This window comes from Cyprinus carpio, chromosome A6 (genome assembly GCF_018340385.1).
Source record: "Cyprinus carpio isolate SPL01 chromosome A6, ASM1834038v1, whole genome shotgun sequence".
Lineage (NCBI taxonomy): Eukaryota > Metazoa > Chordata > Actinopteri > Cypriniformes > Cyprinidae > Cyprinus > Cyprinus carpio.
Genome location: NC_056577.1, coordinates 10,538,141 through 10,553,257, shown reverse-complemented (window position 1 = coordinate 10,553,257; position 15,117 = coordinate 10,538,141). Strand labels below are relative to the sequence as shown.

Sequence of the window (15,117 nt, the reverse complement as noted above, 5' to 3'; positions counted from 1 at the left end):
GTAAAAATCTAACATTCTGACGAAGCTCTGAGTAATTTTATTTATTTTTTAACTACATTAATGCTAAAACTACATTTATTATAAAGGTTTTCAAAGAACGCCGCCTATGGTGCGGACTACGCAAAAAAATCCAAAGAAGAAGAAATAAGAAAGCCAGAGCCCACCCTCATCACGTGGCCGGATGTATTTCGGCGGAGAAACAGGAAGCGTTACCGCAGGGAGAGAGCGAGAGAGAGAGGGAGGTGGAGTGGGGCGCTTGAATGAAACGGGCAGGCCGTGAAACGCTGCCAATCTCTCAAATCAGGACAGCACTGACCGCGGCTGGGGTACGATATGCGCTCGGCTTTCTTTTACATCACCTGCGCTCTCTGCATGCCGAGACACACAGACATACACACTATGAGGCACGTAGGCTGTGTCTAAAACCTAGCGAACTGTCGACCAGCACAGATTTTATGGCATAAAAGGTGCATATTCGAAAACCCAAAAATGATTTTTATATTTAGATTTTTAGGCACCTAAACTAGGTTTTGAAATACAGCCATAGACTCCCATGAATTCACTTCTGTCCGTCGTTCATGTAAATGCTCAGACTGGGCTTGTGGATGTGTAGCAGGTACTCTTGCTTAAAAGAGGAATTAAATGATATGGTTTTGCTAGCGTAGTCTTTAGCTGCGTTGACAGAAATTTATCTCGCAAACAACTTTCTATTACTAAAATAATATTTTGCGTTTTGTAGATGAAGTTGCTGGGACAGATCTGTAATGACCCTGTGTAATACAAACCACTGGTTGACAGGCACCTGTTTTTATTCTTGACTGTCAGAGCTGTGATTTATTGCTTAAGAATATGCTGATAAATTATACCAGTAAATGAGCATTAATAAGCCCTTTAGCGTTTCTGTTTACAATTTTGCTCATATTTGTTGTCAGTGCAAGTCTAAATGAAGGTTTTGTTTCTGTTTTCTCTCTCTTGCCACATCTTGGCAAAAACAGAAACAAAACCTTCAATTTAGACTTGCACTGATAACAAATATAATCAATATTATAGAGCATTTTATTATTATTATTATTATTATTGTTATAATAAACCTTTAGTTTAGACTTGTACAGCAACATAGAGGAAACTCTTTTCTCTATAATATTGTCTTTTTACCGTGTATATTATAATTATAATATAGCTCATACTTGTTAATACAAGTCTAAACTTAGACTTTGACTTTGTCTAAACTTGGACTTTCTCTCTATCTCTGTAGATGTGGGTGGCACTATGAGCGTGAAAGCTTTTGAGCTGGTTCCCGCCGTGGAGCGGGAACAAGTGATGGGTGAAAAGGTGCAAATAAACATCGAATGCATCGAGTGCTGCGGCGTACACCTGTACCTTGGCACTAATGACTGCTTCATCCATCACTTCCTACTAGAGGAGCACACTACATCCAAAGGTAAGCTGGCCTACAATGCCCAGAAGCTCCTCCACAAATACCTGGGCCTGAAGAAGCCAGTCGCAGAGCTGAAGGCTGCCTCTGCTTTAGAACGTCTAATCGTCCTCTGTGACTCAACAATCACTGTTGTGGACATGGTTACTCTGGAGCCTGTGCCCACCGGGGGCACAAAGCTCAAAGGTGTAACTGCGTTTTGCATCAACGAGAATCCAGTGACGGGGGACGCCTTCTGTGTGGAAATGGCGGTGGTTTTGGCACGCAGACGGGCCGTCCAGATCTGTACAGTCCATGAGGACAGAGTGCAGTTGTTAAAGGAAGTGACCACTCCAGAGCAGCCCTGTGCCCTGAGCCTGGACGGATACAATATCTGTCTAGCTCTGTCCACACAGTATATGATTCTCAACTACAGCACAGGAGCCTCACAGGACCTGTTCCCTTACGACTGTGAGGAAAGGAAACCCATTGTTAAGAGGATTGGCCGGGAAGAGTTTCTCCTGGCTGCTCCAGGCGGGCTTGGTGAGTTAAATGACCAAAATGGCATTGATCAGTACATGCACTTCTACATTTATTTTTGTTTATTCCCATTTTAACATACAGTAAGCTTGCGCCAGCATGAACTTTTTCTTTTCTTTTCCTTGAAACATTTTAGTCATCAACCTTCAGCAAATTTGGAGGGTTTCAGTCAGATCTCTGGCTGAATATTTAGATTGAGTTTTGTTTCTTTGCTGTCATAACTGTTATGGTTTAGGAGATATTAAAGGTGGTATAGAATACATTGATACTATATTTTAAATTGTTCTCTGATGTCCCCAGAATGTGTATTTGAAGTTTTATCTCAAAATACCCCACAGATAATATTTTATAGCTTGTTGAAATTGATATTTTTAGGGTATGAGCCAAAAATACCTCACAGATCATATTTTGTTTGTTGTTTTTATTTGTATTTTTGGTGTTTGTGCTGAATTCCTTTTCAGAAGAGTACGGTGCTTCAAGAGCTCATGCTCACAGGCATACCACCGGTGTTACGATATAACTGGTGGTGACCGTGTTACTGACCTCAAATTGCTTTCAAATGCAATTTTTAACTGCCACATTCCTATTCACGATCATTCTGGTAGCACGTGAAGGCAGCATCGGTGAAAACAGGCAGAGACAATGGTAGCTTTAGCAACATTAGCCTTACAGAAAGCCAAGAAGTCTGGACGTTTGCAAAAAATTAAAAAAAATTAAATTTAACCACTGTGTCCTCAGCAGTCTATGGAGACTCCTATGTTCATTGGTGCATCCCAACACACAACACTTTTAATGGTTCTTTGGCACTGAAATTGTACCTCCAGCAGCTATGGCAAGAAAACAGTAATGGCGGACCGCTTCTTCTCACTCAGGGCTATGTAGATCCTAATACGGCAGAGAGCGTCACAAATGGGCTGGACTTTCCCCGAGTATGATGTCATAGTACTGAGAAATCTGGAACTGCTAGTGTGGAGAGACTGTTTATGATTTATTAGGATTATAAAACGAGTGGGTGGATTTTTACCATTATAGGCTGTAGCCACACAACTGTGTTCAAACACCATATAAAAGTGATTTTTGCATTCTGTGGCACCTTAAAGGGGTGGTTAATTGTGATTTCACTTTTTAAACTTTAGTTAGTGTTATTTTGTATATTTGGTGTAATGAAATGTGTTTATACTGTTTAAGTTTAAAAAAAAAAAAAAAAAAAAAACATTATTTTCCACATACTGTACATTATTGTTTCTCCTCTATGCCCTGCCTTTCTGAAACGCATCGATTTTTTACAAAGCTCATCCTTCTAAAAAGTGAGGTGTGCTTTGAATGGCCAGCTATCCAATGCGTTGTGATTGACCGAATACCTCAAGCATGTGACGGAAATGTTACGCCCCTTACCATACTGTGATGCCGTGTCCCGGTGCGACAAGACAAATCCAACAAACCCATTACAAACAAGGCATTTGTTGCATTCAGTGGGGCCATAATTACTGATTATAAAGACTTTTACTGTCTTTTTACCCATTGCCTTGCATCGCGCCTAGGGGTGTGAACCTATATTGGTCTCACGGTTCGGTTAGGTTACGATTATCATGTCATCATTTCTGTTCAATTCGATATCACCATGCATCACAAAACTTTGTTTTTTCAATTTTACTTCACATTTATAAAGTGTTGTCAATAAATACAAGCAGTTAGATATATGAACTCAACCGGACGTGGTTTCTTAACCACCAGATGGCGCTGTTTTCAAGACACTCTCACTCAAATGTTGACTTTTTAAGTAGTTGGAGCATTTTTAATTACTCGCACTCGCGTCTCGCCCTCCCTCCGCCATTAGGCGCGTTCGATTTGAAGATAATGTATAATGATAGACATCTGATTTCTTTCTCAGCTGTTTACATTCATTTAAACATAACTGACTGCGTTTACGAGAATGATCGTCGAGACTAATTCTCTGTGTATGTGTCTGTTCAAATATGAGGAGATGCAAAAGATGAATCAACTTGGTGTTCACGCCTCTGTGTGTATGCGCGTGCTTTGCATGTATGGGACAGAATTGAAGAGACACTGTGCGCACTTCAGGTGTGAGTCAGACAGCAAGACGAGATGGCAAAGAGTTGTTTTCTGCAACTTATTGCACTTAACTCTTTTTAACGTCAAGCAATTCTCTGCTATATGCATCGAACTAAAACTTTGACCTTTTGCAACGTTTTGATTTAAGTAGCCTATTATTAAAATGATTCAGATATCGTACACTCTTACGATATGCATATTGTGATATTTATAGTTGCGATATTTCGATAATTTCAATATATCGTGCAGCCCTATTCAATAATATCCTCTGCTTCTCAATTGGGCTTAAAATGATAAGCGATATAAACGACACCATTGTTTACAATACAACTGGAGCACATGCCGCTGAGGTGAGGGGTGGGACGTTTAGATGTGCACTACAGGCGGTTTAGCCAATAACAACACACTGGGCTAACTAACCAATCAGAGCCCATTGCCTATTTCTGATGGAGGGGGTTCATAAAATCAGGAAATGATCACCGCATTTCTCAGAGAAGGGACAGAGTGGTGTGGAATAAAGGTAAATTATGTGAAAAATAATGTTTTTTTTAAAAGCATTAACACGTTAGACTGCAACCTATAGACACAATCAAGCCCAAAAAAAAAAAAAAAACACGGTGACCCACCCCTTTAATATAAATGAAAAATATGCACTTAGCTAAATATAAAATTTTATTCTGAAATTTTTTTTAATAAAAAAATAATAATTTTATATAAAAAAATATATTAAAATTTTGCTGTAAATAGTGTGCTGCAGTGATGACTTTTGTTGTAAGTTTTGATTCTTACCTGTTTTGTTCATTGTGATAATCTTTACAAATAAACCCAACTTTAATGAGTTTTTAAACCTAAAAACAATCACTTGAAGTAAAAAGCTAAACGTAATCTGTAAATGAACTACACTAGTTGCATGACTAATGTCACCACCATTAAGCTTCCGACAAATCTTTAAATCTCTATTTCAAATAAAGAAAGAAAGAAAGATAAATTTTCCCAGAAAGTTGAGTTAGAATCATTTGCAAGAGCGTGATTAGTGAGTAGCTAGATGAGTTTACCTGTTTTGTGTGATGTTTAATGTCCCCCATTTAGCCACTAGTTAGCAACCAGCTTTTTCAATACAAGTAAAAGCTTTTAAGGGGTATTACTGATGTATTTAATGTTGAAGAATAAAATATGAAAATATCTTTTGCTTATGTCAACCACAGACCTTATTTCAGGCTTTTAACCAAAAACCCACTTAAAAACCCCATTGACTTCAGAATAATGGAACCATATATGCAAAGTGGTTGTGGCCTAAAAAAAAATGTCATCCCTGCAAGAGATGCAAGCCAGTATTACTTTTTTCCCCTTTTGTACTTTGGAATATAGTGTTTGAGGTCTGAGCGAGAAAACCCTATTTGCACTAGTGCATTTGAGATGGAAATACCTCTTCATATGTCCCCGAGGACTCTGTATCATGAATTGTTTTCTATGGTGAATGCATCTATTATTTGTTTGTTTGTCATTTTTATTATAACTTTAGCTGCACCCCACCTGAAATATGAATCTGTCTTCTCGGCTGTGACTGCCGTCATGGCAATCATTCGAGATAAGTCATGCATCTCTCTGTATCTTTATCTCTCAGGTATGTTTGCTAATGCAGAGGGAATATCTCAGCGTGCTCCGGTGAGCTGGTCAGAGAGTGTGATTGCAGCGGCTGTGTGTTTCCCGTATGTGGTTGCACTGGATGAAGACTTTGTGACAGTTCACAGCATGTTGGACCAGCAGCTCAAACAGACTCTGTCATTCAGAGATGGACATCATCTACAAGATTTTGAAGGTAGGAGGGTTGTCCCATACATGTACCATCTATTTCACCCTTACACTGTGTTCAATGTTGGTACTGGTGACATTTAGGTACAGTGTACCTATTTGGCATGTAGTCAGTCATCAAAATATGTCTTTCCAGTATTCCAGAGTCTGTAAAGAATACACACACACACACACACACCCATATATACAGTATATATATATATTTATATATATGAATGGCTTATAAAACTGAATGGCAATATATATATATATATTTTTATTTTTTTTTGATGGTGTTTTTGTTTAATGTTTAACTTGTTTTTGTTTGTATGTGTTAATTAGGTCAATTTCCCTACAAAGCAGCAAGGAAATTTTCTCCTGACAAGTCTTGCTAAAGCTTGATAGGGCTTGAATCAGGATGTAGAAAACCAGATTTGTTCACATTTAATAAAGCAAGCAGTGCAGAGAATGTAGTGAAGGGCAATTTACTCAGGAGCTCCTGATGTAATGTGTTATGACAAGCTCAGATCAGGTCAGTCGCCATACGTTCTTGCGTCAAAAACTCATTATTGTGCCGATCACATGCTTGATTATTTCTCAGTTGGTAAATCATGTACGACCACTGGCAGTCACACATTCTCTTGTATTATCAGTGTGCTGTACTTTAGAGCATTTACTTCCGTGAATGTGGCTTGTTATGATATTGGCATTTTATGTGAACACCTGCCATCCCTACTTCAGCTACAGCATTCCAAGTAATGCAGTGCTCAAAGTTCTGATAATTTCTGATAATAATCAGCTTTTTCGAATGTATTTTTGTGTCAACTTTATAAAGAACCTCTAAAATCTTTATTTCTGGTGCCCTCTCTTTCAGGTAAGGTGGTGCTGGCCTCTTCAAAAGCGGTGTATATACTGGTTCCTCTCCCTCTGGAGCATCAGATCCAAGACCTTTTGGTAAGCCATCGAGTTGAAGAGGCCCTGACCCTCACCGAGGCGGCACAGAGAAACATTCCCAAAGAAAAATATCAGGTACACTAAACTGTTCTGATATTGGTGGAGATACAAGGGTGCTTCTCTCAATTGGACAAAGGATTTTAATTGATGATTTTCTCTTTTTATGTTGTAGATATTGCACAAAAGAATTCTCCAACAAGCAGGATTCATCCAATTTGGCCAGCTTCAGTTTTTAGAAGCAAAAGAACATTTTAGGTGAAGTGCATGATTTTGTCATGTAATTAATACTGTTAATTGCCGCTCAGACCCAGATGTTTCAGAGGATGACTGAATAGAGTTAATTAACTTCTTTGCTAATTGGTTCTTATTCCTCTGCGCAGCTGACCCTAATCGCCTTATGCTAATGGATGGAGAACAGCAACTTGTCTAATAGCTGAATAAATGGCCGACATAAATATCATGTTGAATTTTGCATGTATTTTAAACTTCTACATCTATCATACAGCAAGAAATAGTAATCTATTTAAATCACTGATTGCTAGTACTACCGTAATATTCCACTTAGTATAGAGATGGCATGGAGAAGGTGCATCTGGAATGATTTACTATGTACAAGCATGGCCTTCTGTCATTAAAACCTGGAATAGAATTGGACAGGTCATTTTCCACCTGTGGTATTAATATAGATTTATGGTATTTATTAATATTTAAATATTTTCAGACTTAATTTTGTGCATTTGTCAGTTTTATAAATTTTTCTTTATCAATATTTCTATTTAGCTTTTATTTGTTTGTTTGGTCATTATTTATTTATTTATTTGCTTGCAATAATTTCAGTACTAATTTTAAAAGGCAACAATTTATTGTTATTTTTTTTTTTTTAAGTATTTTGAGTACTTCTGTTAAAGTATTTCGGGTAATATTTGTGTTTTACTTTAGCTTTATTTCAATTAACAATTTTTTTTCAGCAGTTTTAGGTTTAACAACCAATAACAACAGATTTCGCTTAATTATTTTTTATTATTTATTTAATTATTTATTGTAATTTAATATGGCTGATTTACTTGTGTGTATGTATGTGTATGTATATACAGCAAAATAAATATGATAAAATAATAACCTTGTAATAATAATAATACACTGATTCATATCAGACAATAATTTTATATAAATTTTGCTTTTTCCAATACCCATTTTAGGAAAGGACAGCTGGACGTAAGGGAGTTGATCTCTCTTTATCCTCTGCTCCTTCCCGCCTCTTCCTCGTTCACACGCTGCCATCCACCACTTCATGAATTTGCTGACTTGAACCACCTGACACAAGGGGACCAGGAGAAGGTACAGCGCTTCAAACGTTTCCTCATTAGCTACCTGCACGAGGTGCGCAGCAGTGATAGCGCTAATGGTTTCCGTGAAGATGTAGATACAGCATTGCTGAAGCTCTACGCAGAGACCGGCCATGAGAGTCTTCTGGACTTGCTAGCCTCCGATAATGCCTGTCTCCTGGCAGACAGCGCCCCCTGGCTGGAGAAGCATCACAAGTGGGTACTCGCTTTTATTTTTCCTTTGAGTAGATATTGAACAGAAGATTCTGTCCACTTTTGACAGTTTATTTTTGCAAGAAAACTAAAGATGATATTCACATTTTGTAGTTATTTTTTATTTTTTTTTGGTATCATAAACCATGATATATTAATCATCCATGCCCTCTGTCGTTTTATTCACTGCAGTTGCCATGGCAGCACATGGCTGTGTTTGACAATGCTTAAATAACTTTTGCTGCATTTCTTAATGTGTGGGATTTGACTGTTAATGATTTTTCTCTCTATTCAGGTATTTTGCTCTTGGGCTTCTTTATCACTACAATGGTCAAGATTCTGCTGCTTTACAGGTGGGATCTGATTGCTGATGTGTTGTTTGAACATTTTGATTGTGGTGACATGAAACCAATGTTAAAAGAATATTCTGGGTTAAATACAATTAAAGACATCATATGTGGCATGCTGTTGATTACCAAAGAAAAATAATCCAGATTACTAATATGCTGATTTAGTGCTCAAGAAACAATTTATTATTATTATTATTATTATTATTTTTTTATTTTTTTATCATAAAAGTTGAAAACATTTGTGTGGCTTATTTATATTTTGTGGAAACCATGATGCAGTTCATCAAAGAATTCTGAAAAAAAAAGAACAGCATTTATTTGAAATGTTTTGTAACAAATGTTTTTACTGTCACGTTTGATAAATTGAATGCATTTTCACTGAATAAAAGCATTCATCGCTTTTTTTTTTTTTTTTTTTTTCGCTTTTCGTCCCTGATTTTAAGAAAAATGCAGTTTTATTTTAATAACTTTACAACTGGATACGCTCTCATGTAATAGATGACTAAGAGTATTTTTTGGTCCTGTCCTTTGGTAGATGTGGGTGAAGATCGTCAGCGGAGATCTCCAGGACTCAACACGACCAGATCTGTTTGAATATGTTGTAGACTTTCTTAGTTTTTGCTCTAACCTTGATCTTGTGTGGCGGCATGCAGACTGGGCACTACAGAAGGATCAAAAGGTTTGTACTTCATATTAACATTTGCCCACAGAATAGTCTAGAGGATGTTGGATAGCTGTCTTTATCTTTAAAATCACCTTCAGACAGGTGTCCAGATCTTCACCAAACGGCCTACCTCAGAGGAGAAGACGGGCCAGTTAAACCCAGATGACGTGATCACGTATTTGCAGAAGCACAGTCAAGCCCTTCTGTTCTACCTGGAGCACCTTGTTCTAGAGAAGAGATTGCAGGTAGATCATCACTGTGCCAAAGCATTTTTAATTCTTTAGTCCAGTGATGTACCTATGCTAAAGGTTTCCCTACACTTTGTGTGTTTTGTCTCTGTTGTTACAGAAAGAGAAGTATCACACACATCTGGCTGTGCTGTATGCAGACAGAGTGCTGGGTCTGATCTCACGACCATCAGCCACTGATGACCAGCTGTCTGCCTCCCGCCAGAAACTACAACGGTTACTAAAAGAGTCTAATCTGTACAGGGTCCAGTTACTATTAGGTAGGTATCCAATATTTGTGCCTCTTCTCCATTTGACATATTAGGTTTTTATTTTAATGTCAGACACACTGACACCCTTTGTTTGCAGTATAATTAAGTGGATGCTTAGGAAAAGGGTATCAAGAGCAGAGTTGAGCTGATCTCTAGTAGTTTTTGTTGAGCTTGAGGATATGGCTCATTACATTTGTTGATTGTTCATACAGTAATAATGTCTTACTGTTCAGGTGTTTTAGTAATATTTAAAGCTAAAAGCTACACTATGTAACCTCTGGCCATCTAGTGCAAGGTTTCTCAAATGTCTGTTCATGAAGTGATGAAAACCTGCTAAATTGAATGTAATACTAAAATAAGTCTACAACCCCAAGTCCAGAAGAGTTGGGACGTTTTGCGAAATGCCATAAAATCAAGAATATGTTATTATTCATTCTCTTGAACCTTTATTTAGTTGACTAAAGTACAAAGAAATAAACAACAATGTTTTCACTGGCAAACTTAATTTTATTTTGTAAAAATAATTTTTTTTTAATTTTGATGGCTGCAACACACTCCAAAAAAAGTTGTGACAGAGGCATGTTTAACACTGTGTCACATCAACTTTTCTTTTAGTTACAATGTTTAATTGTTTGGGAATTGAGGATTGTTTAGTTTTTTGTTTTTTGAGCTTAGTTTTTGTCCGATCTCATTTGATACAAGACTTCAGATGCTCTGCAATCTCTGATCATCAGTGTCTGGTTTTTCTTTTCATGACTGGTCATACGTTTTCAATAGGAGACAGATCTGTACTGATCTAGTACATTCACTCTGTGTCTACGAAACCACGCTGTTGTAGCCCATGCAGAATGAGAGCTGGCATTTTCTTGATCTAAAAAATATGGACTTCCCATGAAAGATGTCATCTTGTCATCTTATATGCCTCCATGTCAATGGTATCTTCTCACATCTGCCAGTCACTCATGCCGTTTTCCATCAAAATAACACAGGAAAGTTATATTTTACTATTGTAGTAATATTGCATTTTAAAGTAAACATGCTCTATTATTTTTTGGTGTTGCTGTTTTTTTTTTTTTTTTTTTTTTTACAGTAGAATAGTGATACTAAGGCAGAAATGAACTTCTTAGTCTTGGCAGAAATTCATTTATTATTAGAACTATAATTATAATATTTAAAAAAAATGAATATTCTATTTCAGTGTTTTTTTTTTTCTTATATAAGTTGTAGTCATAGGAGATTTTATGAGATAACCGTATTAACAGTAATGAAATTTAATTCAGTTCAAATTCTAATCACAGTATACGCTCACCGGCCACATCTGTTGAAATGCTCGTTAATGCAAATATCTAATCAGCTGATCACATGGAATTAACTGTATTTAGGCATGTAGCCATGGTCAAGTTTGCCTTGAGCATCGGAATGGGGAAGAAAGGTTTTGAACATGACATGGTTGTGCCAGATGGGCTGGTCTGAGTATTTCAGAAAGATCTACTGGGATTTTCATGCACAACCAACTCAAGGGTTCACGGAGAATCTGAAGTCAAAAGGTCAATTTGTACCTAATAAAGTGGCCGATATAGTGTAAAGAGCTGTAATATGGTTTCAGTATCATATGCTTGTGTGCTTGTAGGTAAAATTCAGGATTCCGAGATGCTGCTGCTTGAGCGAGCTACACTACATGGGAAGTTAGAGGAACATGACAAGGCCTTGCACATTCTAGTGCACCAGCTCAAAGACTCGGCTGCAGCTGAGGAATACTGCTCTTGGGCCTCTGCGTCTCATGACCAGTCCTACCGTCAGAACCTTTTCCACCAACTCTTGAGTGTTTACTTGGACCCGGATGTACCGGGAGGGGCACAAACAGTATCTGCCGTTGACTTGCTTAACCGGCACGCTGAAGTTTTTGATGCAGTGCGTGTGTTAAAGCTGCTCCCAGAAGAGTGGTCTCTACCGTTACTCCGTCCTTTCCTGTGCGGGGCACTGAGGGCCAGCGTGCATGCACGGTGCACTTCCCAGATTGCAGTGGGGCTGGCCAGAGCACAAAACCTCCAGCTTCAGCATGACAGGGTGAGTTCTAATAAATTAGGATTTTATCAAAATCAAAATAGTTAGCAAGACATAAAGTAAAAAAAAATATAAGGGGGATACAACTGTTCAGATATCATAATAAAGGGGTGGAAAACAATAAAAGAATGAAAATCTTAAAAAGAAAACCTAATTGAGTAGTTTGGCACAATATTGTATTATTATTTCTTGGAGGTTTCTAAACAAAAACTACTCAACTGTTTACTAATATTTGGAAAAAAAAATAATTCTGCAAAAAGCCATATGAGGGTTAAGTTCAACAAGGACAGATAATTGAGTTTTATGACAAGGCAAGATTAGTTCAGACTGTAAAAAAAAAAAAAAAAAAAAAAAAGAAGAATGTCATGCAGTGTGACTCCCCAGCAATTCATAAAAATTTATCATTCATGAAATTTGTTAAATGCATACCATATTTAAATATTTTTTAAACTCTTTTTGGAAACAATTTGATGTGTATGCTTACATCTCCTAGGTAAATTTAAATTTTCTTAGTATTCAATATCATTCAAAAGTTGGGGGTCAGTAAGTATTTTTTTTTTTTAAATACTTAAAAAAATAAATGAAGTATATTATGCCTACTAAGACTGAATTTATTTGATCAAGAATAAAAACATTAATTTTGTAAAATATCTTTTCAATTTAAAGTAAATATTTTCTATTTTAATATTTTAAAAGGTGTTTTAAAATGTAATTGAAAGCTCAAAAGAACAGCATTTATTTGAAATAGAAAACATTTAATCTTTTCTGTCACTTTTGATCAATTTAATGCATTCTTGCTAAATAAAAGTATTATTATTACTATTATATGACCCCAAACTTTTGAATGTTAGTGTATATTTTTAAATGTTTTTTTCAAAACAAAAGAATTCAACAGTGAACCCAATTATAACTCAGCATGTGTTTTAATCTAGTATAAAATATTCCATTTTTTTTTTTTATATTTGAACACTCTTTCAATAAATGTAATTGACCCACTAAACACTGCATTCTGTGTTGTACAGCTAAAGTATCGAGGAGGCCCAGTATTAGTGTCTGAAAAGAAAGGATGCCAGCTGTGTCACAATACCTTTAGCGAGCCAGACTGCGCCTGCTTGCCCGGCGGAACGCCTGTTCACATTCACTGTGTCGCCAAGAAAGCCCTGAACTTACCAGTAGAGCGCCAACATGAAAATGCCCACCGCAGCAACCACACATGAAGCTGATCAGTACCGTGGGGCACTCGACACATGCTGGCGTCGCACACACAGGGAGAAGGCTGAGTGCATAGAGCAGCCGTTCAGAGCCCACACCTTGGTGCGAACAGGACCTACTTTCCTTGTGTGTAAGAGGAGTCAGTCAGCAAATGAGTGTCTGATAAATACTATTTATTCCATAATCCCTCTGTGTGTACACACAACACTGACAATGAATATGAGAATATTTTAAAGAAAATCTGACATTGTCTTTTGGTTGGTCTTTTTAGCATTGCCTTATGATGACTGGTCCAGTGGCTGTCTTTGCTTTTAAATGGATGGTGTCCATAATAACTATTGTTTTCAAGCTGTTTGGGGTCAAAATACTAGTGTCTTGACTGTCTGTTCTCTGTAAGCAGAATTATCCAAAATTAGTTTGTGGTCAATAGTTTTCATTAAACAAACAAAACACCAAAGCTCTTAAAGGGAGAAATGCTAAAAAGATATCATCAACATGAATATTGTTTGTGGTCATCATAGGCATTTTAAACCATTTAATAGAGATAAAAAGGGAAGTTTCCATGTTCATTTATAGTTCAATCTGGAAAAACTTCAGAGTTAAATGTAAGATTCTACAATGAAATTTATGAATAATTAGCACAACTCAAGAAAGATTTTCTTGTGTGTGTCTCTCTCTCTCTCTCATTAGCACGTCAAAAGTTGATTTGGTTTGATATTTCCCTTTGAAGTCAAGTTTAAGTGATATTTAGTCAAATTGTGGCTCTATCAAACAAACCAATGGACTCGGCCTGTGCTTTGTTTGTGTACATGTTATAACTAAATGGTAAAATGCATATATTACATCCAATCTGTTCATTTCTCATATGCATGTGGTGATTATGGGCATGAGTCCTCGTGTCTTAAGAATGCTAAGAGATTTCAATGATAAAAAAAAAATGTTTTAACATGAGCAGTCATTTGTGATTTTTAGGGAGGCACGGTAGCAAATAGCTGTGGAAGGTTTTGCCTGAGAATAATCTTGAACCTCATATTCGAATAAGTATTTGGAAAATATTTTGTCTGTGAAAGTGAAAAAAGTGGGATTTTTAAAGGTGGATTAAGTGAAGAGTGAAAGATGGGGAAAAAGCACAGATTAAACACTGCCTACTTAATATAAATGCGTAAAATGACCTCGGCTATGACGAGGGAAAGTTAGGATGACTATTTGCTTTGAGATGTTTTTAAAGAAACGGTTTGTTATTCTGGTCACTGGCTACAAGGATGATGGTACATTCTATTCAAAAAAATGTTCCACAGTTTACATAAATTACTTTGGGTATCGTACACAATATCTTGGTTTGTGAATCCGGCACAATGCTTGTGTAGTAAAGTGTATGTGCGCTACTGGGTCTTTGCTTTGAATTGCTGATGCATTTTTCCTAGAAAAAAGTTCCATTCGTCATATATGCAACCAAATCTGTCTAAAAAGAGTGTAAACTTTTTCAGCTTGAGCAATTACAAATGGAAACCCTTGTTGCTACATCTCTTTATATCCTCTTAAAGTATTTTATATATATACATATATATATATATATATATATATATAGATACTGGTCTGTACATACTGTATTATTAACTGTTTGTTGCTTTGTAAATCAATGCCAGTGTGGATGGAATGTACAGAATGTAAAGACGTCCATTTTAATAAACAAGACTATGCCTACATGAACGGAGCACACTGTTTGGGATATATGCGATATCAGTTTTTCAAACTTGCTGCTTAGTGTTGTCATGGTTACAGGTGAGGGCAGTAGTCATGTTTCTTCATATTTGCACACTAGCATGTAATTTGTCCTCCAGGTCACTGCTCTAAAACGCAGAGCCTTGCCCAAGTTACTTGCCAGATAATATAATGGAGGACAAAAATTATGTGTTTTTAATTATGTGCCCAAGATATTTGAAATTGAGTGCAGACAGTGTAGTGACTTGAGCTATCATGTATCTAATTTTCTCTCAAAGGTGATACATGTGTGGGTA

The 15,117-nt window shown here is 36.8% G+C and overlaps 1 protein-coding gene across 2 annotated transcripts; it reads left to right on the top strand.

Moving 5' to 3' along the window:
* The first annotated feature begins 176 nt into the window (after positions 1-176).
* tgfbrap1 (transforming growth factor, beta receptor associated protein 1) lies at positions 177-14,809 on the top strand. Of its 2 annotated transcripts, none has more exons than XM_042757987.1 (12): positions 177-326; positions 1,256-1,957; positions 5,652-5,846; positions 6,693-6,847; positions 6,945-7,027; positions 7,972-8,313; positions 8,606-8,663; positions 9,196-9,339; positions 9,423-9,569; positions 9,673-9,832; positions 11,454-11,890; positions 12,910-14,809. In XM_042757987.1, the coding sequence occupies exons 2-12, from the start codon at positions 1,270-1,272 to the stop codon at positions 13,102-13,104; spliced, it is 2,604 nt and encodes an 867-aa protein (XP_042613921.1). In that variant the 5' UTR covers positions 177-326; positions 1,256-1,269; the 3' UTR covers positions 13,105-14,809. The 2 variants fall into 2 exon arrangements, with proteins under 2 accessions (XP_042613921.1, XP_042613923.1); XM_042757989.1 differs by lacking the exon at positions 177-326 and adding an exon at positions 367-467.
* Positions 14,810-15,117: the final 308 nt, after the last annotated feature.

Bases quoted from the DNA above. Each gene is read 5' to 3' on its own strand.
- tgfbrap1 (XM_042757987.1), top strand. From the start codon at position 1,270: ATGAGCGTGAAAGCTTTTGAGCTGGTTCCCGCCGTGGAGCGGGAACAA. The intron at 5,847-6,692 runs GTAGGAGGGTTG...CCTCTCTTTCAG, and splicing joins TCATCTACAAGATTTTGAAG to GTAAGGTGGTGCTGGCCTCT. The intron at 7,028-7,971 runs GTGAAGTGCATG...TACCCATTTTAG, and splicing joins GAAGCAAAAGAACATTTTAG to GAAAGGACAGCTGGACGTAA.